The sequence below is a fragment of the Phyllopteryx taeniolatus genome, chromosome 22 (genome assembly GCF_024500385.1).
Source record: "Phyllopteryx taeniolatus isolate TA_2022b chromosome 22, UOR_Ptae_1.2, whole genome shotgun sequence".
NCBI classification, from domain to species: Eukaryota; Metazoa; Chordata; class Actinopteri; order Syngnathiformes; family Syngnathidae; genus Phyllopteryx; species Phyllopteryx taeniolatus.
The window spans coordinates 10387432-10413970 of NC_084523.1; the positions used below are offsets into that span (position 1 = coordinate 10387432).

The 26539-nt window shown below is 43.7% G+C and overlaps 2 protein-coding genes across 7 annotated transcripts in view; one reads left to right on the forward strand and one right to left on the reverse strand.

Annotated features, from left to right (window-relative positions):
- On the forward strand, nucleotides 1–6427 carry LOC133471794 (F-box only protein 15-like). Its single transcript, XM_061761762.1, has 9 exons — nucleotides 1–316; nucleotides 432–518; nucleotides 1789–1893; nucleotides 1973–2203; nucleotides 2296–2620; nucleotides 3506–3588; nucleotides 4218–4348; nucleotides 4421–4542; nucleotides 5650–6427. Exons 1-9 carry the CDS (start codon nucleotides 201–203, stop codon nucleotides 5908–5910), a joined length of 1461 nt encoding a protein of 486 aa, XP_061617746.1. The 5' UTR covers nucleotides 1–200; the 3' UTR covers nucleotides 5911–6427.
- ptpro (protein tyrosine phosphatase receptor type O) overlaps nucleotides 6393–26539 on the reverse strand; it is a 25867-nt gene continuing 5720 nt past the window's right edge. For 2 of the 6 annotated variants that reach the window (XM_061761711.1, XM_061761708.1), the window contains 22 exons: nucleotides 26054–26215; nucleotides 25080–25276; nucleotides 24889–25009; nucleotides 23699–23892; nucleotides 23504–23615; nucleotides 23293–23406; nucleotides 22698–22861; nucleotides 21657–21777; nucleotides 21451–21584; nucleotides 21243–21381; nucleotides 20694–20814; nucleotides 20530–20598; nucleotides 17537–17620; nucleotides 15943–15978; nucleotides 15414–15495; nucleotides 15264–15354; nucleotides 13657–13733; nucleotides 12623–12757; nucleotides 12427–12549; nucleotides 11309–11463; nucleotides 10520–10794; nucleotides 6393–9310 (listed from right to left, as the gene is read on the reverse strand). In XM_061761711.1, coding sequence (XP_061617695.1) covers nucleotides 10551–10794; nucleotides 11309–11463; nucleotides 12427–12549; nucleotides 12623–12757; nucleotides 13657–13733; nucleotides 15264–15354; nucleotides 15414–15495; nucleotides 15943–15978; nucleotides 17537–17620; nucleotides 20530–20598; nucleotides 20694–20814; nucleotides 21243–21381; nucleotides 21451–21584; nucleotides 21657–21777; nucleotides 22698–22861; nucleotides 23293–23406; nucleotides 23504–23615; nucleotides 23699–23892; nucleotides 24889–25009; nucleotides 25080–25276; nucleotides 26054–26215 — 2675 coding nt within the window. In that variant the 3' untranslated portion in view covers nucleotides 6393–9310; nucleotides 10520–10550. The remainder of the gene's footprint in view (nucleotides 9311–10519; nucleotides 10795–11308; nucleotides 11464–12426; nucleotides 12550–12622; nucleotides 12758–13656; nucleotides 13734–15263; nucleotides 15355–15413; nucleotides 15496–15942; nucleotides 15979–17536; nucleotides 17621–20529; nucleotides 20599–20693; nucleotides 20815–21242; nucleotides 21382–21450; nucleotides 21585–21656; nucleotides 21778–22697; nucleotides 22862–23292; nucleotides 23407–23503; nucleotides 23616–23698; nucleotides 23893–24888; nucleotides 25010–25079; nucleotides 25277–26053; nucleotides 26216–26539) is intronic. The other 4 variants (XM_061761710.1, XM_061761709.1, XM_061761713.1 and 1 more) reach the window with 4 other exon arrangements.

Sequence of the window (26539 nt, forward strand, 5' to 3'; positions counted from 1 at the left end):
CCGAGTGAGATCCTGTGGAAAACAAAGTGTTGCAGAACGACTGTGACATAATGGAACCAAAGTCCAGTCGAGTGCACATGCCTCGGAAAGTCATTGACGTCAGGTGACACTCTGCTGCCATCTAGCGGCCGCAAACTTTGGCGGCGGCGGCGGCGGGAGCGTTTGAACAATGGCGGCTGCGGCGTCTTCGCGAGGCGTCAATGGCGAGCGGACGTGGGAAGTTTTTGCCGAGATTGTTGGAGGGTCAGCAGCCGGAACCGGACTGGTGGCTCCCCGGGGGTCCAATAAGTCAGCCAATTGGCCGGGCTCACGACAGGTTCACCTTTTCCCTCTACTTTAGCTGAGCATACCTTGGCTTAGTTGTCTGTAGTTTATCTTATTTTAAGCTCGCCCTTAATTCTACTTTACTTTTTTTGGGTGGGGGGTCGCAGACACCAAGAAACAAGAAGAAATGAAGCCAGGGAATGTTTAACACAAGTCGATTCTTTCAAGACATCGTTGAAACTTGCTCTGGAAAGGTACGTTAGCTCAATGCTAACTAGCTAATTGTCCCTTATTCACAATCGGCTGGGCTGCATTCTTACAGCTTCTCGACGATTTTTTTGACCTTGGTCAAAGCAAATTTTCAGTTTATATCAAAGCATAAAATGACTTAAGAGTTCAATTCATTCCATGACCAAGCTTGTACGAGTCAATTTAGCAAAGCAATTGTATTTATATAGCGCATTTCATACACAAGGTAACTCAAGAAGAAGAAATATCATTTAAATGTGGAAATGCTCTAAAAAGCATGACAAAATAGATGTTTAACCTGAACTTCAAAACATTCCCACTTGGGGCTGACGGCAACTTTGTGTGCAGCATAATGGCTAAATGCTGCTTCACCATGTTTGCGTTGGCGTCTGATCTCAGAGCCCTACGGGGTTTATTTTCCATGAGCATTTCTTTCATGTATCCAGGACCTAAACCATTTCGTGATTTATAGACCAGTAGCAGAACTTTCAAATCAATTCTGAAGCTGACTGGGAGCCAGTGAAAAGACTTTAGAATTGGAGTCATATGCTCTGACTTGTTTGCTCTGTTCCGAGCCCGAGCTGCAGATGTTTAATGCTCTTTCTGGGGAGTCCAGTGTCAAGAGCTTGATAACGCCAGTCAGAAGACCATTACAAGAGGCAAGTCTACTTGAGCTAAAAGCATGGATGAGCTTCTCCTGGTCTGCTTGGCACATAATTGAGTCGAATATAAAAACATTTCCCATTGAAACTAATTGAAATTACAATTATCCACCATTATGCTTTGTTTAATGTTTTAATGAAGAAAAATAGCACTGTATTGTGAAATTCGAAAGTCAAGGGTCCACTCATAACCACGCGCACTCTTCGCGAAAGTTGCAGAGAGTGTTAAGTTTACCATTTAAATTGTACCTTTTTAACATTTTATAAATTGGGTTGGCAATTTCCCAACCTTTATTGAGCCATGGCACGTAGTGTATTTTGCAAAATCTCACACCCGACTGAACAAAAATGTCCTAAAAAGTAAATATGCTAAAATAATGTTGATCTTGTATCAATTTACTCACAAATGTGGCCCCGAGTGACTGAACAATTGGCGATTATTGTTTTGTATGAATGGCAACGGCTGGTTAAATAGGCATCTTCTGCCATCTAGTGGAAGATCATTGAATTGTTCTGCCTGGCACCATTGGGCGCTGCCATGGATAGATAGATGAACAAGCATACATTATTTGTAGTCAATAAATCATCATTCTGTTTTTTTATTTTTGTTGAGGCTGCCGCCTGAGATCCTGATGAAGATCCTGTCCCACCTGGACGCCGCCTCGTTGCTGAGCCTCTGTCAGGTCAACAAGCTCTTCTGCCGCCTCGCCAACGACGAGTAGGCCGCATCTTGTCGCGGTCGCGAGAGCGCTTCGATCCTCCCGTGTCCGTTACGTGTCAGCCTTTTGTCCTCGCAGCGCCACGTGGTACAAGATTTACATGGCCCACTTCGCGTGGGAATTGTGGCGGCCCAAGGCCACGGAGGACGGCGCGGACAGGGCGGCGGAACCGCAGGAGCGCCCGCCGGGCGGCTGGAAGAAGAGGTACCTGTGGAAGATGGGCGGACAGGAGCTCAGCAAGTGGCAGAGGGAAACCAGAAACTTTGACCCCTTAACCGGGCTGCCTCAGCACCTTGGGCGCATCCTCAGGTACACAATCCATTTTTTTGGGGGGGGTGACACATTTCCAAAAAGGCGTATATTTTTTGCGTCGGAGGGTTCTGAAATGTCGGTCTCGCCAGGAACATCAACGTGGTGTGGGAGGTGACGCTGCGGGACGGCCTGGGCCGAGAGGCGACTCCGCCGCTGAGCGCGGTGTCCATCTTCAAGACGTCTGTCACCTTCTCCTGGGGCGGAAGTCTCCTCGTGCGCCACCCGCACGTCTGCGCCATCCGGCTGAGCGCCGTGCGGAAGGACGCGCACGGCGAGCCCAAAGCGGCTTGGCGCTCGCTCATTTGCCGGACGGACGCGGAGGCCGACGGACGCCCGCGCGGCCACCTCCTGGGCAAAGACAGGCTGGTCCAGGTCATGTTCTTCCCGCCGGCTTTCATCGTTGGCTTCTGGAGGGTGAGTGAGGATCCTTCTGGAATCCCGCCCACTCAATGTTTACATCATCGAAAGAGATGGGTTTTTCTCTTTCCTTCTAAAATTGTTTTTCGACACGAGTGTAATTCAAACTTTGGTCAATAGATTTATTATAGTAATAAGATTTTAAAAAAATGGTAAATTAGCAAAATTACATCCACAATTAACATCTATTTATTTCATTAAATGATATACATTATCGAGTCAATTTTTAAAATCAAATTTGTTAAAATATTTTGTACATAAACACGTTTTTTAATTTTAATTAATTGGTGATTTAATTATAAATTCAAAAAAGTAAAATAAAAACACGAGCATTTTGTTAAAATAAACAATTTTACATCTACATTTGATCTTTAAAATAAATGTTAAAATAATTGAATTGAATGTAAATAAACCAAAGACAAGTAATCTTCTTTAAAAAAACTTTTTTTAAAAAAGTTAATTGAATTGTAGATAATAATCAAATGACATTTTTGTTTTGTTTAAAAAAAGCAATTTTAGACGTAATGTAAAATTTTCAATTTGGTAATATTATATAATAGAAATGATAATGAATTATTTGATTAATAAACATTTGAAATCTACATTTTATTTGTTTGTGAATTGTAATTAAGTTGTAAATAAAAACATAGAAAATGAGTGTTTTCATATAAAAATATACAGTTTTTGACATTTTAACGAAAAATTTTCTGTTATTTTAATTAATTAATTAATTAATTTTTTTTTTATCCTCATCTACAAATAAGTTGGCCAGTCCGTGGGCTTTCAAAAATGGAAAATGTCCCTCGAGCACAAAAGTTTGCCCGCTCGCCTTTGTCTGGGTTTCCCGGCAATAAATGCGTGTGCGTGCGTGTGGGTGTGCAGGGTCAGAAAAGCGTGGCCTTCGTCACGGTCAGCCTGCACTTGGACAAGCTGCTGGAGAGGACTCTGCTGGGATCTCCAGTCTGGTACGCCGTCACTCAATCCAAAACCACTCCTCTCTTCCGAACCTTCATTTAGCCAAACACCATCCATCCATCCATCCATTTTCTGAGCCGCTTCTCCTCACTAGGGTCGCGGGCGTGCTGGAGCCTATCCCAGCTGTCATCGGGCAGGAGGCGGGGTACACCCTGAACTGGTTGCCAGCCAATCGCAGGGCACATAGGAACAAACAACCATTCGCACTCACAGTCATGCCTACGGGCAATTTAGAGTCTCCAATTCATGCATGTTTTTGGGATGTGGGAGGAAACCGGAGTACCTGGAGAAAACCCACGCAGGCACGGGGAGAACATGCAAACTCCACACAGGCGGGGCCGGGGATTGAACCCGGGTCCTCAGAACTGTGAGGCTGACGCTCTAACCAGTCGGCCACCGTGCCGCTTAGCCAAACACAAATATGTCAAAAGGTAAACAGTGCTTCCTCCACTTTAGAGTTTGTCGAGATATGAGCCGTCCCTTGGCCGAATAGTTTTTCCTATTTCTTTTGTTTTGGGGGGCTGGAACTGATAAATGGCGTTTCTGTTTTGCGTTCCAAAAGTGGTTCCGGAACTCAAACTGTAAATTGAAAATATGTGGCTGTGGTGTCCCTCGACAGTTGTTACTGGGAGCCCGAGGAGCGCCGGTGTGCCGATTTGGGGACGCGCACGTACACGCTGCACTTCGGCCTGCACGACACGACCTCTGACATCATGTCGGCGTACTTCAATCCTCTCTACTGCAGACCAGGTTGTCGATTTGCGCTTTCACGTGCGGCCCGCTGCGTGCGACCGGCTGACGGGTTGTCATGGTGACGTCCAGTTGGGGGGCGCTGCCTGGCGGAGCTGCGGCCCATCGACAGAGGCGACGTTTCCCAGCACCGCCTGCTGTCCGGGGACATCCGGCTTCTTTGGAAGAGCGACTCGCTGGAAGGTTCCTTGGAGGTAAGGCGCCGGAGCCGTTCATTTTTCCACGCTGGCCCAAAGAGCTTTCCACTGGCTACCTGTTAGTTCAAAGATTCGATTTTCAAATTCCCTTGCTCGGAATGGTCTTGGTATTCAAGATCTTTGAATTCCCGTGAGACGTCCAGAGGCCTCGGCCTTCTTGAGCGTTTCCAGAAGCAGAACCCAAACAAAGTGAAGCAGCGTTCTGTTTCCACATTAATATGAAAACATTGTATTGTTTACTGTTGGATTTTTTTTTTTTTCTTACCGTCTTGCTTTAGTTTGTGATTTTAATTATGTATTGTGATTTTTGTCAGGGGTGGGCAAAGTATGGCCCACTACAATTACATGATCAGGAATCCTTTGTGTTGCATTAATTTAGCACTTTTTCATTTATCTCATTCAATAATTGACTTATTGTAAATCTTAAAACAAAAAAAGGTAATACAAAGCTATTTTTGGAGCCTAATGATTCTATGTATTCATTTTTGCATAATTGTCCAATGTTAAGCTAATGATAATTTCAATTGTGCGGCAGCGTAGGATCTACAATGATTGTAGATCAACTTATTTTGCTTTTATTTGCTGTTCGAGCAGTCAGGCCGTCAACAGCTGAGTGTGGACCCACTAAAGACTCGGTTAACACCCAGGTTGATTGATGACTCTAAATTGCCCGCAGGTGCGAATGGTTGTTTGTTTGTATTTGCCGTGCGATTGGCTGGCGACCGGTGCAGGCTGTGCCCCGCCTCCCGTCCGAAGATAGCTGGGATAGGCTCCAGCACGCCCGCGACCCGCGTGAGGATAAGCGGTACAGAAAATGGATGGATGGAAGTGCTGGTAAACCTCCTCCTCAAAGCTACGCTGATGTTTTTGAACTTTTTGAGCAAGAGTCGCCCTTCCAGCTGTAAGATCTTCATAATGAAATTGGTTCAAAATGAGGATGAATTAGTTTATTAGAATAAACTATCATGCTATTTGTAGCTCTCTTTTTTTTTTTTTGGGCCTCATCTTTGATTAAGCTGGCCCATCTGTCATTTTAAAGATCACATCAATTGCGCACACAAATGTATCCACCATCCCCACGGACTAGCGTGCATGTGTGTGCAGAATTGCTGCGTGATGACGCTGACGGTGCTGGAGGTCTACACGCCGCTGTGGTGCGTCAGCGTACCCGTGTGCGTCAGGACAGCCGGCAAGCCTCAGAAAAGCTTCTCCGACAACTACTCGGACGGCGAGCACTTCCTGTTGGTCCACAAAGACGCCCGCGGCCTGGTGAAGATGGCGCTGGTGTGGCTGAAGGAGCAGAGGCAGGTGTTTGTCGTCGACCTGGCGGTCAGTGTGTTCAAAAACGAAGGCGCCAGGTACTAAATACCCTCCTATGTCTGTTTGTTTCTTTGGTGAGGTGTGATTTCTTTTTGGCAAGAAGCAAACTTTTGTTGTGTTCTGACACTTCTGTTATGGAATAAAAGTCCCGCTTGCTTAATCAGCGGTGCCGTTTCTGAAAAGATCACTTTGAACTTGTGTGGACCCGAGCAAGCAGCTACAGTTGACCCGCGTGAACTCAATCAGATGAATCTGTACAAGTTGAAGGGAGGCAACTGGATTTGTGCCATCACAATGTCCTGACATCTTTTCCCCCAAAGTGACTTACGTGGCCATGAACGAGTAGATTATTATTTTTTTTAAACCTCAGAAGCAAATGCCGTCATCGGGCGTGACGTCCCAGTGCTACGTGTAAAGAGTGCAATGGATTAAAATTAAAACATGTTCAACACCCAAGAAGACCCCAGTTGCCTCCACTCAACTTTTGTGGCTTACCGTGGCCGGATACCAATCTACATGATACATAATCAGATGAAGAACATTTGATTTTATTTTCACTCCCTCGTGTACACACACACACACACACACACACACACAGTTTGAATGGTCCTTGAAAGTGACGCAATCACAAGAATGGCACCAATGACAACACTAGTGGAGCGTGCTGAGCTTCAGTCGTAGCAAAGTGCGTTTTGAGCGACGCGGCTCACAAAATAAACGTCTACGTCAGGGGTGGGCAAACATATTGGCTCAAGGGCCGTGTTTGATTTTTCAAACTGGTCAAATTAAAACTGAAAAGTAAAATGTTTTTTCGTCATCAAATCATAGTTATTCTTATTTTAAAATTGTATTTCTAATTTATTATGATTAACAGAAAATGGTAATAAACTCAAAACATGCATGTAACATTTTAAAATTTGGTCAAATGTTAAATGTAACTTTTGTGTATATATATATATATATATATATATACACACACACATTCAACATTTGATGTAGAATAAAATATATTATGATATATAACCATAATAAAAAAACAAATATCTTGCATATAATATGTAGGTTATGGGGAAAAAAAAACAATGTAAAATGTTATATCCATCCATTTACTACACTGCTTATCCTCGCGGGGGTCGCGGGTATGCTGGAGCCTACCCCCGTTAATTGCGGGCGAGGGGCGGGGTACACCCAGAACTGCTCGTCAGCCAATCGCAGGGCACATTGAAGCAAACAACCATTCGCACTCACATTCACACCTACGGGCAATTTAGAGTCTTCAATGAACCTAGCCTGCATGTTTTTGGGATGTGTGAGGAAACCGGAGTACCCGGAGAAAAGCCACGCAGGCACGGGGAGAACATGCAAACTCCACACAGGTGAGACCGGATTTAAACCCGCAACCTCAGAAATGTGAGGCAGATGTGCTAACCAGTCTTCCACCGTGCCGCCCTTAACATTTTATATAAATAAAAGAATTCACTCATTTTGATTTATAGTTGGTTAACCAATGATTTGATGTGAGAAATGTTTTTTAAGTGTATGTAGAATTGTTTAATGTACCTATGCAGCACATTTTATGTTACAAATAATTTAAAGTGGATTTTAGTAAACTACTTTGTGTTATTGATCATTTGGGAACACAATTTTTGTTGAGTTAGGTCTGACAACTGTTTTTAACTAATTTTTGGGTGCAGAATCCAAAACTGATCTCAGTTTTTCTCCATCATGTCAAGTTTTTGAAGAAAGGAAATGTATACCTATGTAAATAAAACACTAAGATGGGATAGTTCCAAGCTTTGAAAACTAAAAAACCCCAGCATAAAGCGAGGTAGAATTTATGACGGGAGGCCCATGGTTACACGGTTAAGAGAAAAGCCAGCACAAATCCTCTTAATTCCTACTGTGCTAGCTTTCTGTTTGCTGATACTGATCGTACCGACCGATTGGGAGCTGCACTCAATTGTCTCAATTGTGACTGCACAAACAACAAGTTGCCACGCAGCTCCAGATGAGGCCAATCGTAATCAGCTGGCAAGTCTGACGACAGCTCGTCAGTGGAATTTTGCTTATCTGGAGGGTAAACTGTGGAGAAAAAACTTGACGTGCTCGGGGGAAAAAACGGACTGCTATTTTGGAATCAGCGTGCCAATTTTAGTTTTAATCATCATCAAAATCTAACAACAACATAATTTTTTTTCTGTTCCCCAGTTTAATTTATATTTCATTAGAATTAATTCATCATCCAATCATATCGTTAAATGTGTATATTTTCGTACTTTTACTAATATTTTTATTGAGAATTAACCCATTTAAAAAGACGAATAAGCAAAAAGAATGGCTAAATCGCAACGCAACAAATATTCCAGGACGCTTGCTAATCTACCTGTTCAGTGGGTGAGATTGAAAAAGGTTGTGCACCCTACATGGCCTGCAGCCCATACTTTGCCCACCCCTGGTCCACATAAACACATTTATAAAAAAAAAAGTGTCTCTTACAGTCATGACAAGTAAAAACAGTAGTTACACAATATACAACTCATGGCGGCAGAACCTCAAGCGACCCCGACTGAGTGCACAATGACTTCAAACGTTCTCGTAAAGACTCCTGTACGTCTTTACATATTAAAATAAGCGCAATGGAACGACGTCATTAATGCACATTGACAGATGCTTGCTCATCAATACTGTTTTTCTAGCTGAAGTTCTTATTCCGATGGGCTCGTACATCCTGAATTCTGTCGACTAAGGCGGGCCGCGGTCTTTCAAAAGTCCTCTTGGTCTTCATTTGTTGAGGAAAAAAAAGATAGGAAAATGAGCAAAACAAATTTGATTGGATATTTTCAAAGATACTTGAGTGTGGAAATAAAATAAGCAGTCAGGTTGTGTTGGAGACCCTAACCTCTGTGCTCAAACTCTGAATTTGTTCCAAGTCCGGACAAATTGGGAGGCTTGGTGTCACAAACAGGCATCAGTCCGGAAAACCTTTGCCAAAACTTCAAAGGGAATGAGCCTTCAAATTGGAGAAGGGTGATCCAAAAACCGAAATACAGGAAAAGAAAGAGACCTGGAAAAAGAAGTCTGGTTGTGTTGGAGGCTCACAAAGGTGAAGCAGATTCTTTTTCAACATGTCTTCCTTCAGTTCCCTTTGACCATGAAGCAGCGAGAAGTCGCACATCTTGTTTCTTTCGCACTGCTTGCTGGCTACTTTGAGTTGGCATGCCTCCTCTTTTGTCTGGGTTCTTGGTGAAGCTTCTCCGGAATGGAACAAAACAACAAAACAAAATGTCCTCCGTTGGCATGTCCGCCCCCAAGGACGCCGCCCCTGCCGTGTAATCCACCAATCAGCACGCTTGTGACGACGGCTCCTTATAGCAGAACTCCATCCTCCGTGAAGCTCTCTTTGTGTTTGAAGATGACGATGAAGCATGGCAGGCACGTTCAAAGCCTGCAAGAAAAAGGGCAGGGATTCAGTCCATTCGGCTTCATGCGCAATAATGATAGAAATGTATTTAAAGGCGCCTTTCGGAGCAAATGAGGACAGCATACAAATGACAGAAACAGAAAATCAAGGGGGGCGAAAAATCCAACCGGAAACATCAAACTGAGTTGTCACATAGTTTGCAGAATCGGCAACTCGTTTTCATAAGTGTTCGACCGCCTGCTGTTAGTTTTGCTGTGCACAAGTGAACAATGTTGCAGATGCACCAATGGCATGTCGTACAACGTAAGCTCCTGCAACAAAAACAAATGTTTCCGGGTATAAGCGAGATTCCATTGACAAGCCGTACTAATAAAGTGTAATATATAGTGTATGTCATGTAAATATATATAGTTTTACAACAATATTAATATTTATTATCATATTTTATATCAATATTTCATATGGACCTGTGGATGAAAAAACAGTGTGGAGAGTCTCTGTTGCCAAAATGCACGTGAGCTTTCATAACCCAAATTATGTTGACATACAGTATGTGTATACAGTATATAGATTGTTTTACAATGATAAGCATTATTTTCACAAGTGCACCAACGGCCTCTGGAATATCCACACTACTTTTATTTCTCGCCCAATTCCTCTCTTTGTATGATAATATAGCCATGTGGCAAGCTGCTTCTTCCTTGAAAATTGCGCTGTTGTGTGTGGTTCAATAAAAAAATAAGAGTACACTATGCTGTACCTCAAAATGTTTCTCGATAAGAACACTGGGGGTCGGGGTTAGGGTATTTGGGGTAAACTGTCTATGGTAACAGAGAAACTATTTGTTTTGGCAAGTGTAGATTTACAAGTAGAAAGAATTCAACTGTTAAGCTGTTAAGTTTGAGAATGTTTGTACGAAACCAGCATTGGAGTTTAGTCGGGTTGGGTTTGCTTGAGAAGGAGTGATGAGCGTCATCCACGTTGCAGTGAAAGTGGATGTTGTATTTGTGAAAGATAGAGCTTTGTGATGAAGAGGCGGGGCCCTGGGATAGAGCCTTGGGGCACACCTGTGGTGACCTTGGAATGGCAGGGAGGTTCATGATTTGAAGTTGGAGTGCGGCCAGAAAAATAGGATTGAAAGCAGTGGTTCGCAAACTGGGACAGGCTACGGGTGTGGCGTCAACCCGAGCGGGCCGCCAGGGTGAGGCGGTGGCATCGGGTGCGGTGACTCACTCAGTCACGTGCGGAAGCACGCGGTGGGTCATTATGTCTTGCCGGCGTTCTCGTAGATGACGTCTGAGGCGAGCGACTGCTGCTGCTTCTTCTTCTGCCACATGAGCAGGACGCACTGGTGGATGAAGATGTACTGCTCCTCCGTCTGGACCATGGACAGGCGGTGCGAGCGCATCTCCGACACCATTCCCAAGATGTCGGCGAACCCGTGCTCCCGGATGTGCTGCATCAGACGGTCCAGAGCCATGAAGGTGCCTGTTCGGCCTACGCCCGCGCTACACACACACACACAAATTCTCATTGTCACCGGCAACAGTCAAAACGTGCTCAGGCTACAGCAGAGCATTTACATCATTACATTCATTCTAAAATGAAATCTTACTAAAATGGATACTTGAATACATACAAGTCATGGAAAAAATGGTAAGACCACGCTTGTTTGTTCAATTTCTCCGACGAAAAGTATAATACCTGAAGAATACAATGAACATGACAAAATGCAGCTGATTCCATAATACTTGATGTCCTACAGTATTTGACAAGTTTACGGAAAATTGTATTCCCAGTGATTTTAGTGACTATTTTCTGGGCTATACACTATTCAGAAATGCGCACTTTAAAAATAAAAAAATAAGAAAATTGGACACGTCACTAATTTCAGAAAAGACTTTTTTTTTGAATGCACGACTGGGAAATGCATTTTATTTTTATTTTTTTTTCCAAACCAAACTTTTTTAGAATTATACAACTTTGTAACTTTTAAAACAAAAACCTGGTATTGTGTTGTACCTGCAGTGGACAACGATGGGGTCCTTGGTCCTGTTGGCTTGCTGCCGCACGATGTGGACGAACTGCAGGATGCTCTCGATGGCGTTTACCGTGGGAACGCCGTGGTCTGGCCACGACGTGTAGTTCAGGTGGAGGATGTCCCGGGTCTCGTCCGCCTGCAGGTGAAAGAGGGGAGTGCACCTGTTCGCCAGGGGTTCGCAAACATTTTTCAAGGGCCGCCTCGTAATCCGATTGCCAATTAAACATAACTACCATTTGTACCCCAAAAGGCCATGGGGATGAAAAACCTGGCTATTTTTGAGAAAACAACGTTGTTACGATAAAATTGCTTCGTATGAACATTTGATTTTTTTTTTTCATCTTTCCAAGAACAAAGATGTATTTTGTCAGTATAAGAAGTAGCAATACAGTGGAACAGCAGGGGATGGGGACCGGGCTTAACCAACCAGCAAGTAGTGAAAATGAATGTTCAATATGCTCATAATTGGCATGAAATTTTAGTTTTGGGGGGAAAAAAACCCGCAAAGAAGCAGAGAGTTCCGCCAATAATGAGGGATGGGTTTAAAAAAAAAAGTACATTCGTGAATGGCAAACCGTGAATATGTGGTCTACAATAGCACAAGTATGAAGTTGTATTTTTCCAAGAAAAATCAGAACGACATTCAAGTCAAAAATGTAAAAAGTGAATTTCCAGAGGAAAACTAAAACTAAGATGCTTTTATTCTCTCAAGCAGCAATTCCCAAAGTGTGGTAAGCGAAAAAATCACTGCCTCTGCACAGTTGTTTTGAATTTTTAAGTATTATACATTTTCACTTAATCTTTAAGAACTTTCTTTTTCAACATTTATTGAGGCACAATTTTTATTTGACTTTTTGTAATTGAATCATTCAAGTACAGTTTTCCTTTATTTATGTGCAGTTCTAATGTTCAAATTGTGCAGAATGTTACAGTGGCTTACATTAATATGAAATACTGTATTTTAATGTTGGTCACGATCCCATCCTCTGCTCTGAAAAAAATAGGCCTATATTCCACACCTTTTGTTCTCGGAAAGAAAATTCACTTTATACCTTTTGCAGTAAAACAAACAATCCCAAAAGCTGTTATTATTACTCACGTATCCTAGCCTGAACTTCCTGATGGTCCACTCGGGCGACTCGTTTTCCGAGAGCATCTCCACGCTGATTTCGCCGTACATGACGGGATCGTCGCTGAACGGCCAGTAGTGATCGCACTTGACCTGAACACGCAGCAAACGAACACGTTTAGGCGCACGGGAAGCGAGCGGCTCCCGAGCAGGAAATGACACTCGCCCTCCGCCGCTCGTTGCACTGCGTCAGCATGACCACGATGGGAGACTTCTGCTGGAGGACCATCTTCCAGAAGTCGTTGCGGGTCTCCGGCAGCGGACCTTGAGTGGCGATGTACTCTTTGGGATGTTTGTAGCCCTGGACAACAAAACCACCACAAAGTTGGATTCGATTTTTTCATTGATTGATTTATTTTGACCTAAAAGTGCATGTGAGTCCACCAGGTCCAAAGTGTGTCCGTCGCCTCCCCCGTCCTACAACTGCTTCATTACAATGTATTTATTTCTTTGATTGACTTTGAATTCATTTATCTCCTTAAGCAATTGATTAATGGCAAACAGTAATGTGAACATTTGAGTTAAAAAATTACATGTACATTTATTTGATTTGTTACTATTGTAATGTATTCTAATTAATGAACAACTTCAATTATTTCTACATTAAACCATTTTTGATAAATCACGTGTTTAATTACAACAAATGTATAACTTAAAATGAAAATTCTTTTATTATTTGAATCAGTTTGGCTGATTTGGTTCATTGAGTTTATTCGTTGAAATGTAATTTAAATGAACAAAACTTGGTGAAAAGTAGTGTGTCTATGTTTTATGGAAACACTAATTACAGTTGTACTATAAATACAGTTTTAAAAAATGGGCATGATTTTTATGAAAAATATTTTACGCAATTGTTTTCATTTTGTAAAACGTAATAAAAATATGAATACAATTTTAAATTATAATTAACTATATTAGTGAATGAAACTTAACATTTGTTTATATTTCAATTATGATTACAAAAAAATCACAGCTTTAACATTTTAGTTAATAAAGTTGTAAATTAATAAAAACCTCAAAAGGAGATTTTACATGTATTGATTTTTTTTTTTTAATCATGAAATTGGTTATAATTGAATTATGAAGAATAAAGTGTAAAAACGAGACTGAATTTCAGTATTTTTAAAAGGATTCTTTTGACGTTTTATATACATATTGGCGCTGGCCCATCCGTCTGTATTAAAAACTCAACGTACTTACAGGAATGTAGTTGGCGTTGATGTAGTCGGCGCCTTCGTCGTCGTGCATGGAGATCAGCCGCACGCGGCTGAAGTCGTCTGCCAACAAACATCGGATTTCATCAGCTTGGCTTCAGGTAATCACAACTTCTTGACATCTCTTCCTGGACGTGGTTTTATTTGGAATCAACTCATTTGGCTTCAAAACACTCAGCTCCCAGATGGGACGTGCCGTTGCTGATTTGTGGAGTGCAACAAGGAGCCCTGTTAGGATCCTTGCTGCTATTGACGCGAGCTGGTAAGTTTGGATTCTTTTCTTGGTTAAAAAGGCAAATGTTGAGTAAAACCTGTGTTGTCTTGTGAATCGACTTGAAACTAAATTGAGAGATTTGAATACATTTTTTCCCCTTGTACAACCCCAATTACAATGAAGTTGCGACGTTGTGTTAAACATAAATAAAAACACAATACAATGAATTGCAAATCATGTTCAGCCTATATTGAATTGAATACACTACAAAGACAAGAGATTTAATGTTCAAACTGATCAACTTGATTGTTTTTAGCAAATAATCATGAACTTCGAATTTGATGGCTGCAACATGTTCCCAAAAAGCTGGGACAGGTGGCAAAAAAGTTGAGGAATGCTCATCAAACACCTGTTTGGAACATCCCACAGGTGAGCAGGCTCATTGGGAACGGGTGGGTGCCATGATTGGCTAGAAAAGGAGCTTCCCTCAATTGCTCAGTCATTCACAAGCAAAGATGGGGCGAGGTTCACGAGTCCGCATTTTAAATAGTTTTTGGAAATTGTGGACGTCGTGTCCTCCGGGCCAAAGAGGAAAAGAACCATCCAGACTGTTATGGGCGCAAAGTTCAAAAGCCAGCATCTGTGATGGTATGGGGCTGTGTTAGTGCCAATGGCATGGGTAACTTCCACATCTGTGAAGGCACCATTAATGCTGAAAGGTACATCCAGGTTTTGGAAAAACATATGCTGCCATCCAAGCAACGTCTTTTTCATGGACGCCCCTGCTGATTTCAGCAAGACAATGCCAAACCACATTCTGCCCGTGTTACAACAGCGTGGCAGGGGATCGTGACCGGGCAATTTATTTTGATGCCCATGTGAAAATATGTGGTATGTCATTTCATATTTTTAAGCAATAAAACATCTGAAAATAACAAATAGCACAGTAACGTATTTGTGCATGTGGAGTGCAAATGTAAAAATACAAGAGAGTTCTGTATAAACACTGGAAAAAGGAAAGACTAAAAAAAAGAGTGGGGGGAAAAAAGTAACACCGAGAACGCCGCCCACTGGCCAGGAAATGAATCGATATTGAATTGGGGGTGGTATATATAACCCTAATAAGCGATTGGTTGTTAAAAAGGGAAATGTCCTACATAAAACTGTGAAAATGATACCGCTATTTTGTCTGTTTCTTAGCGGGAACTAACCTGGTGAGAGAGTTTCTTTTTGCTTTTTTGGTGAAAAATACGACCAAATGGCTAAGTTGGCAATACACATTGTGCTTTTTTTAAGACTAGCTCCTCTTTGTTGGCATTGAAAAAAAAATCATCCTGGCAAATGTTGGGGAGTGTGGCCTTTTGCTGGCAGTTACTCACAGGGCAGGATGTTGGTGTATCGGTTCTTGGGCCTGTTGATTGGCATGTCGGCCGCATCGTGGGAAAGGTCCAGTCCCACGCTCTTCAGCTCCTGGAAGCATTTTCATTGATTATCGTCGTTTTGATGACACTTGCTCACGTTCGTCCCACCTCAAACTGCAGAGAGAACTTGTAGGCCGAGTCTTTGCTCATCTCCTTGAAGTAGGCGTCAAAGTCGTCCAGCTGCACGGGGCTTCAACCACAAACCGGCATCGTTCACAAATATGGATTACGACAGTGATTCTCAACTGGTTTGTCGCGGACAGGTCGTCCAAACTTTAGAGCGGGATAGATCAGACTGTTAAAACTGTTACAATTGCTTTGGTCATTTCCTAAAAAGAAGAGCTCAGTGCCAAGATAGATCTTTTGTGCATGCATTGATGTTCATCCTCAATTTCCTAATGAGTTGCTCTCAGTCACTATTCATTTGTTTCCAAAGCCTATTTTTGAACCTTATTGTTGTTGTTCCGAACTTCTGTATGTGGGTCACGACTTCGCGACGACAGAAAAATGCGACGGCAGTTGAGAACCAACAGATGAGACAGTCGTTCAAAGGACGCCAGATTGTTTCCAGACGGCGTGCGTCTGATGTTTTCTCATCGATAAACACACACTCGCGCTTGTGTTGTAGTTGCGTTACCTTGTCAGCTTGCGCTTCTTTAAGGCGGTCTTGCCCCTGGGAGACAAACACAACTAGTTAAGTCGACCCTCACACACTCGACGTCGTCCGGGCTCGACCGATCTTCCATCAAAAGTGGCCATTTTCTGAACTGGTCGTCAGCTCATGTGACAAAAAAAAGCACTCGTTTGGCTGTGACTAATTGATGATTCGGCCCACAAAGAGCAAAACTGGAAAGAAAGCCGTTGAATTCCAACATGCATTCTTATTGATTTGTGGTTTCATTTTCAGAGTCAAATCTGGTTGCTATTTTTGTTTTGCAAATATTTGTAGATGGTTGAAGCGGCCTCATGCAAGTGTGACGTGTGTGAAAGCAGCAGCGGGCACGCACGCGGGCACGCACGCGGGCACGCACGCGGGCGGCATGCAGACCAGCACACGCTACAGTCAGCATCATGCTACATCCGCTGAGTTAAAACAGACTTGACGTTCACAAATGTTTGTTTGACATTCTTCAAAGTGGTTCCGGAAAAGTCTGGTGATGAGCTTCGTGTGCTTTGCCCCCAAAAAAATAACGTTTGGGTTCGGATGGGCAAAGCGTGGCCCGCAGGCGTTTACATTCTTTAATATTTATGACCTTCATTTAACCCTTTTTTTTCTCCAATTGTTTTTGTCTCCATCTTAATATTCATCTCATGAAACAATTAGTTCAGTGATTTATTGTAGATGGTAAAAAATACGAGTAACATGTACACGCCCAGTCAAATGTTTCAACAAACTCTCTGATGAACTTTTAACTGGTCGTGTTTACTGGATGTAAAGTTGACATTTTTTAATTCATTGGCGATTAGAATTATTGTAAATCATTTTTAAAAATGAGCAGGAAATATTTCAATCAAATGAACTATTTCTCGTAAAATACATAAATGTTAGTGAAATAAGTCATTTTACCTTGTTTCATAGATACTAAAGCAAATGAATTGTAATGACAATGAAGTCAATATTTATAAAGTGACTGTTTTCTATTCTATGGATGATTATTTATTTAATATTTCTAATTAAATAATAGATATAAAAGATGATAAAAGTTAATTTGGTATTATTTTCAATGTAAATTTATTTGCTGGAGCCTATCCTAGCTATCTTTATAACAGTGAAATTAATTAGGAAAAAAAAAAATCACTTTCAAATGAGGATGGGTTATGATTTAAAATAAAACATTTACGTAAAATACAAAAAATATTAGTAAAGTAAGAACTTTTATTGTAGTTTATTAATAACTGGTTTATCATTTAATTATCATACAATTTAAAATGAGCGTGAATTATTTCATTCAAATGTATTTATGTAATCTGCTGAACCTTTAGTCATTCAGGTAAGGCAACGGAGACGATCTTCTCATTTGCAGGCTAACCTGGCAGATTTTTTTGTAACTTTAAAAAAATGTTGAAACATTATCTCCAACGTATCTCCCCCATCCGTCGTCCCCTATAAAAATCCAATGGGAGTACTTCCGTTTGCCGATGTTTGGGTGAAGTGGACCGAGCGCTCACCAGACCTTTCCTCCCGAGCAACACGGCCGCTCCCTCCCTCGCTCGCTCGCTCGCTTACTTACCAGGGATTAATATAAAAAGCCAAAAGATAGTCAGTCCAAAGGCAGGATGGCAGTAGGGTAAGGAAGGCAAAGAGGCTTCTTCGCCTGGGGGGGTTCAAATAGAACACAAAAATAATAATAAACACACACAGACACGCCAACACGCTGCTGCATTAGTAAGTCAAAGAGGAACATTTAGTGGCGAACACACACTTGATGACTCATGCACAACGGCCCGTCTGTCGACGACGCTCTGTCTCCGTCCCGACTATGACATCGGCGCCAAATCGTAGCCGACAATTGGCCCACGCCGTCTTCTTTTGCTCCCGCGCGCATTAATCAATGAACACAAAAAGCCACAAACTGCGAAAGCTCTCAGATGCACGCACTGGAAGCGTTTAGCGATGACTGACTGACCGTCTTTCAGCTCTTATATATTAATCACAAATCTCAATTTTTAGTAACCATTAACTCCAGAGACCCAGAGATGAAAGGGCCAAGAAATTCAACCGAGGACACCATTTCCATATAGCGTGCACATAAAGTACTGTATAATTTGTGGCCAGGAAATCGGAAATCAGGGCCACAATGTAGATATGACGTGTGCACAAAACGCAAATTTGTGGCTGTAAAATACTACATTGTGGCCACTATGTAAATATAACGTGCCAACAAAATGCTAATTTGTGGTATAACATGCAGAGAAAAATGATGATCATTTATGGCCACAAATTCAGTATCATGTGCCCATCAAATACTGATATTGTATAATCTGTGGACAAAATGTAAATATTATTGTTCTTCCTGGATGTCTGGGTAAGCAAATGGAGCGCACCCATTCCGAAACATGGCAGATTGCAGTTTTTAGTGAAGGTGCGCTCTGTTTGCTGACCCAGATGTCACATGACCAAACCCGGAAAACTTCCCGCGTATGCTACGCTGACGAGCATGAGGTCGAGGTCGTTTGAAGGCGAACTTGTTACCATGTCGTTTTCTTGATGGCTGGTGTCTTCAGACAAAAGTTAACGCGTGTATTTATGCAAACGTGATATGATACATGTAAACACGAACAAAGCCGAAACGCCTCCTCTGTCGTCGTCTTTGGTCGACTTTTGAAGTTCCTACGCTTGCTTTGTCACGGCCCCCCTTCGTCATTCACCCGAACCCAGAAGAAGAGCTTTTACCAGTTTTGCCGAATGCGGAAGTCGCTCGCGAATATACCCGATTTGTTCTTGGGAATGATATTTAACACACCGGTCGGTATTTTCTGTGCACGTTATACAAATGTGCTGAACACAAAATGGAACTTTCCTCCCCTCATTTCATGTCTGGGGCGCCGTCATCAGCTGTTGATTTGCAGAATTGAGCACATCAGATGCCAAATAGCAACATGGCGCTCCTTTTGCTCTGCACAAGAGGAAGAGGAAGAGGAACAGCTTTGTTTGCTCATGTTTGCACGTTTGGTGACGCTTGAAGCCCGCCGAATAGCGAGTGATATTACTGGTCATGCGGTCTGGGTTCCGCCCTGGACTGCGTTGTAACGCGCTACGCTGACTCCGTTCAAAATCCAAATCATTTTGGGGGTGAATTGCACTTATCAGAGCAGATTGAATGCAAATACTTTGGACTTTTGCATGAGTGTTTTTGTGAAGAGCAGCAGCTACCTTTCACTCGGTGTCATTGAGCTCTGTTACCAACGCTTGGCAGTCAGTCCTTTGAGATACGAGGGAGCCGACATAGGAGTTTGAGGGAGATTGAGATACGAGCACTGTACGGTGGCACTGAAGTGAGTTCAACTCGCTTTGTAATAAGCAGCCCTTTGGCAAACAGTGAGCAGTTGTTCCAAAAAGAAACTTCAAGCTGTGCCAGCTGAAGTTTACTGAAACTAAACCAACCACAAAGAGAATGATCAGTCGTTTGGAAGACAACCAAACTACGTTGCCTAAAAGGGGACATATTTTGCAAAACCCAACGTTTTATCGTATTTGGGATGTAATATTGTCGCTATGGTGCCTCAGTAAAATCCTCCACGCATTCCTGAGTCGCAGACGTTTTTCTGCCGAGAGGCCTGACATCAGCTCATTGGAATTTCTCGAGCTTACCCAGGTCCCCAGCGAAGTTCTCCCCTCCCGAGCCAGCGCCATCAAACACGTGTACTCTCACAAGTGGGAGGCAACCAATCAGAGGGGGCTTAGCCAAATATGGCCAAAGCGGATAGAAAAGTAGCTTTTCATGTTTTTGAAAATGAAATTGACACTTTTACACTAAGTAGAGAGAGGAGAGAGTCACTCAACGGAGGTCTAAATAACAAAAATACGGGACCTCTAAGAATGGCCGCAGCGAGCTTAATGCTAACATACAATGGAAAATCCCATTGAAATGCTAATGCTTAGCATCCGGAGTTGCAGTTTTAGAAGCAACGAATATTTGAACACAAATGGTGGACTAACACATTTCGACCCGTAATATAACAATAGCTACTCACGGACACATATTTATCATCTGTAAAAATGATGAATATTACAGAATCTTGCGGAGTCTCTTACAGTAGTAGTAGTAGTAGTAGTAGAAGAAGTACTACTCTTCTTCGTCTGCGTGGCTGTACAGTATTGTACTGCCCCCAGTGGCTAAGGCTGGCACACCAGAAAGAGCAGCACCATCAACTGGATTGCAGCAAATCAATCATTTTGCACAAACGATTTCATTCTTTACTTTTCAGGTTATTATGCTATTACTCTATTCTCATAAAGTGCAATATTATTTTCCCTTATTGAAAAACAAACACAACAATTGTTTTTTGGGGGAGGCTGGAACGGAGGAACGGCATTTCCGGGCGGAATTGGGCGGAACCGGCCTTTTCGCCTCGCGGATAAGCTCAAATGTGTTAGCGCCGCTCGTTGACGTCCACGCCTGAGATGAGATTGGTTGCAATGGAACACCCGCTCAGCCTCCGGCATGTCTGATGTTAGCCACAAACATCAAGAAGAAGAAAGAGAAGAGGAGCAACACGGTACCAATTGTAAGGCAGCTTCCCGTCTCTTTCGAACGAGGCAAAATTGACAAAGGTCTCGGCGCCGCACTCCCTGAAATGCAAGACAAGACGGCAGGACACCAGATGAGAGGATTGTGAAGTTCCGCCCGCAAAATCGCAAGTGAAACTCGCCGGTGGTTTCGCTACCTGCTCATCTGCAGGTGCTTCTTGCGGAGAAGCAGCAGGAAGAGAAGCAGCAGGCCCAGCAGCAGGACGCTCAGGACGGCCAAGGCCGAGATGGCGGCCACGCTGGGGTTCATCTCTTTGGCTGCGCACACGTGAACATCATGCTAACTGCGGGCTGAGCAAAGTATGGCCCACTTCGGCACACCAAGCGTTTACATTATCAAGAGTCCCGTCATTTTTATTTATTTATTTTTTTACCATAAATGTCTTCAATAAACTGTATTTGCTCATTATTTTTTACATATATATATATATCTTTGTTTCATTTTTGCATTTCACATTTTCATTTAATTAAATACCTGGTGCATTAATTTGAAATGCAATTTAAAAATGACTTATGACTTCCTTTTTATTTATTTTTTATTTTTTTATTTTTTTTAACCTCATCTATAAAGAAGCTGGCCCAATCTGTCTGTTTTTAAAAATGTGGCACTTGAGGACAAACGTTTGCTCAGCCGTGCGCTAACAACTTGCAAATTGATCTGAAAATGGCTTCTGTGCAACACCTACCAGCAGTGGTGACGGTGACGTGGGCGGGCTTGCTGGGCGTGCTGTAGCTGAAGCTGACCACGCTGCAGTTGTAGCTGGACGAGGGCACCAGGCCGGAAACGGTGAGCACGTGCGAGCTGGACAGCTGAGGCTCTCGGGCCTTAAGAGGACCGAGAAGAAGCTGAGCAAATGTTCCTCGAGGAGCTTCAGGCGCCTCCCGGTGGCTCACCTTCCCCTCTTTCCCGCCCGAGCTTGGTTTGCAGAGCACCTGGTAGTGGTCCACTACGCCGTCCTCGCTCCATAGCAGAGTCACCGACGAGTGCGTGGCATTGACGGCGTACACGGACCTGGGAGGAGCCGGTTCTGGAGCAAAAACACGGCGAACGTGGCTTGTCAGAATCTCCTTGACGATCATTACGTATCAAATGAGCTGACCCAGTTTGATGATGCTGGGAAGGGACGTGTTCCGGTTGCGCTCAGTGCACGCCGTCACCGTCAGGTTGTAGATGTCGCCGGGCGGCAGAGGCAGGCTGGCCCGCATCACGTTTCGAGTTACCTGGCAAACATGGATTCATTATTTGAAATTGGTGACAAACGACAAAGCGCACAAAACGTTTGACACAAACCAAAGGCGACAAGGAGTTATGGCAGAATGGATTTGCAGCAGGTGAGGCTGCTTAAAGACAGATGGAAATGTATTGATAAATAAATGAGCGCAGGGTGCTGAGAGGGGAAGGTTCTCGCTGTCGAGACGATGAATGAAGGGCAGTCGCAGCAAGACGGAGTTCGTGTGTGTGACTGAAACATTTGGAAAGGACAAAAAACTAGAAGAGGGGGAAAAAAATCGAATCGAAACATATCTAGTATAGGATAAAAAAAATAGAGGACTTAAATCTTTTTAGAAGGCAAAACTATTCTCTACATACTATACTATAAACTAAGCTATTGGGGGGGGAAAAGAAAAGAGGACAAAACTAGTAGAGGATAGAACAAAAAGACGACAGTAGGACAAAGCTCGTCGAGGAAAGAACTAGTGGAAGACAAAACTAGTGGAGGATAAAGCTAGTAGAGGAAATTAGGACAAAACTAGTCGATGACAAAAGCTAGTGGAGGAAATGGGAAGTAGAGGACAAACTAGTGAGGAAAAAACATTTGTAAAGGGAAAATAGTTCACAGAGTTCCACTGTGGTGCAAACTATAATGGATTGTTTTTCCTGATTGTCATTTGCCCACGGTCCCTACCAAATAAACAAAAGAAAACAAACACCACAGCAAGCACAAGTACGCAATCAATTTGGACATGCCTATCAAGAGTCCACGGCTCACCATTAGAACCGTTTGGATCAACTTGGATTTTCTCACTAAGACTTCCAAGCAACCAAACAGAGAGCCTTTAATAATCAGTAACACCAAAGTCAGGGCCAAAAACAGCTTGGCAACTACACGGCGACGCCATAGCAACAACAGAAGACTCACATCCACAGAGTAGCTCCTCTCGGCACCTTTCTTGCCGACCGCCACCACCTGCCAGTGCGTGATCCTGGAGTGCGACAGGTCCACGAAGAGTTCGCCGTACGTCCAGCGAACGTAGAGGACGCCGTGGGAGTAATCCACTGAGGAGATGTGAGGCGCCTCCGGAGCTGCACGACACAAGCCGACGCTCGTTAGGGCGGAGACACTGAATCACAAAAAGAGTTTATTGACCATTCCGTTCCAAACCCTCGCCCTGATTTGGTCCAGAAGGCCGACTCGCTCTCTCTCTCTCTGACTGTTTCAGAGCAGACTTAGATCATTCCTCTTCAATAACGTGTATGGTCAGGGATGTTCTATCGCCTTATTCCTATTTCTGTCTGACTGTCCGGGTGTCAGATGTTGATTGAAGCGGGAGCTCGCATGAAATGGAAAACCGCATCAGGCTGTCAGACATGGATGGACATATACCTACTGTACCTGTTCCCTCGGGATCTACAGTACATTTTCCCTTCACTGGTTTGTTGGTTGCGAGGTATACCCTGGACTCCTTGCAAGCCGATGTCAAGGCACTTATGGAGAAACGAGCATTCACAATCACCTATGGACAATTTTAGAGTCTTCCAATAAGATGACGAGCAGGGTTTTTGGAAAAAGCCATAGCACAGGTTTTCTCCAGGGACTCCGGCAAACATGCTAGCGATGCACAGGAAGGCTGGAGTCCAGATTTTGGTCCGCGGTGCAAAAAAGATTGGGCATCACTGCATTTTCTTCCAGTTCTTTTGGTTTTGGTTCACTGGAAGTCTAGGTACCTGTCACAAAGCTGACGGTGGAGCTATCGCAGCAACTGAGCGGCGGGTCACCCCATGTCACCATGGTAACGCGGAAGTTATAGTACCAAGCCGGCAGCAGATCGGTTACCCTCTGAAAAAGAGCCCAACACCGCGAGATAAAGACCACCAAAACCTCACGTCATGGTAATGTGTGGCTCTTTTGTGTTTTTTTACCACTGATGCGATGACAGAGGCGGTGGCAGCGATCTCGTAGTAGGTGGTCCACTCGGAGCCCAAGGTGACCGGGTTGAAGAAGAAGGTCTGGAGAACGTACTTGCGGAAGGCCACGTGGTACGGACGCTGCCAGCTCAAGATGACCGCCGTGGGGCTCAGCGGGTACACGGCTAGCTCTCGGACGCCCGTGGGCTCTGGTGCAACCACGATGGTTCGTTATAATCATACTACATTATAAACACCATACGTCTGTGGAGCTTTGTAGTCTGTAACATTTGAATGGCGACAACTGGAGTACTGTTTGTTGAAGAGATTTCACCTTGAATCCAGAAGGCTTTTCAGTTATGAGTAACGAGGATGAAGGGCAAAGGGCCAGCTATGATGTACGGATTAGAGACAGTGGCACTGAAGAGACGACAGGAAGCAGAGCAAATGAAGATGTTGAGGTTCTCTCAAGGAGTGAGCAGGTTGGAGAGGATTAGAAATGAGCTCATCGGATGGACAGCCAAGGTGAGATGGTTTGGACACGTTCAGAAGAGAGAGAGAGAGAGAGAGTGAGTATACTGGTAGAAGGATGATGAGGATGGAGCTGCCAAGCAAGAGACTTGCTCAAGGAAGACCAAAGAGAAGGTCGATGGATGTCGTGAGGGCAGTTGGTGATAGAGAGGAGGATGCAGGAGATAGGCTTACATGGAAAAGGATGACGCGCTGTGGCCACCCCGTACGGGACAAGCCCGAAGGTAAAGAAGTAGTAGTCACCCTATGCGTGTCTCTGAGGGGCTGTCGTCGTTGATTGGTTGTTGTCAGTTTTTGTTGTTTTTGCCGTTGGTTGGCTGTTGTTGGTTAGTTATTGTGGTTGGTTGGTTGGTTGGTTGGTTAATATTGGTGGTCGTAGCAGTTTGTTACTGTCTTGCTGTGGATCGGTTGTTGGTTGTTGGTCAGTTGTCTGTTAGTTATCGTTGGTGACTGCGGTTGGTTGGTTTTAGTTGGTTAGCTGGTTGTCTTCCAAAAAAATTCTAATTCAGCAGCCGTCCTCGTGACCATCTCCACTGGAGACATGAACTGAAATTTTGAACTAAAGAAGCCTTTTGTATTAAAGGTGCAAGGTCTTCAAAAATCAAGACTAGTCCAGCTGCCTCCATTCAATTTTTGCGGATTATTAACACGATGCTAATGTGAGAGCTACTGACCAATATCCATGATGACCGGTTCTGAGGGAGGACTGATCAGGGGTCCATTAGTGTGATAGATCACCACCCGGTACTGAGCCCCTGGGGTCAGGTTACCGATGATGTCGCTGGTTGAGTTTTCCTGTGCAAAAACGAAGTTACGTGAGCCTTCCTGAGTGCGCTAAGCGAGTGAGGCGGCAGTGCAGTGTTACCTCGCCACAGTAGTTGCTCTCCATCCTCTGGCTCAGGCTGGGCTTCAGGCAGGTGGTGGACACCACCGACACCACGCTGCCGTCGTGGGGCTCCGAGGACGGCGCCCAGGAGACGGCGGCCGTGCTGGAGTCCAGCAATCGCACCGTGACGGCCCGCGGACGCTGCCGCAGCTCACCCAGAAGCTCACCGTCAGGACCTGGGAGACAAAACGCAAGTCAGGGGAAGATGGTGGCTGATGTTTCAAGCGGGTGTCTCAAACTTGTTTTTATTATGGAACACAGGTTATGTTAGCTCCGGGGGGCATTTGGAACATATGGTGTACGTATAACGGTACAAATCTCAGTTAGGTACGTCGCTTGGTTTTTAAGTTTGTAAGTTCGTAAGTAAGGGAACAAAACACAAAACAAACTGCTTTCTGTTTGTGTACAGAGGAACAGGTGAAATTATATTTCAAATGAAAACAACAACAGGTTCAATCTTTTTTTTTTTCGGTAAATGCAACATTAATAGCTTGTTCTTTTGAGGAACACGGAAAATGTACTTTTTTTGCACTGGAATGCACTTTATTATAATTGCGCAGTCGACGCGTCGATTAGTCCACTGATCGGTTCAACCTCTCCTGCTAGGTTACAGTACTTTTTCTTGACTTTTTAAGTGTTGTAACTTATCAAACTTCACTTTATTGTACGTTATTGTACAGCAAACCGTACCTAATTGTACTTAACTGTAATGTACTACACAGTAACATTGTTCGGGGGGCGTTTATAATTAGCAGATTTTTGCTATTTGCGGTAGGTATTGGTGCCTAACCCCCGCCGTTACATGGGTTCACTGTATTATCATTTTTCTGTCGAGTTTTGAACAAACGGCAAGAAGGAATTTCCCAAATTACACGAAGGGCCAGATCAGGCTCGCAGGCCTTGACTTCGACACGGTTGACTTGAGAGAGAAAATGTCCACGGTGAGGACATACTGAGGTAGAAGGTGAACCCGGCGTCTGCGGCGCTCTCTCTGGCCTCGCAGTCTCCCGCCGTGCTGAGCGCGGTGACTCTTACGCCGTACGTTCCCGCCTCGGTCAGCTCGGTGAAGAACTCGTGAGTGCTTTCATCTACGCTGGCTGTTTGCGTGGCGTTACCTGGACCGGGGTGGGAGGAAGTCACATAAATACAACTCATAAGCAGGTCTCAAGTGTTAACCTTCAAGTATCGAGCATGTCCCAAGTTACTGTTGCATGAATCAAGCGGGTCAAGTTCCCACTAAATTTCAAGCCAATTGAATCAAGCCATTATCATTGGGTTAAGCAAGTTATACTCTTGCTCAGTCAAAAAATATATTTGCACACTCCGTTTATCATTTTTAGCCAAGCAAGTCCCAAGTCCTAAAACTTGAGTCCCCCACCTTTGTGTAGACCAAGGCCACGGACACATATCAAGGACAAATCCCATCGAGAATGTTTCCG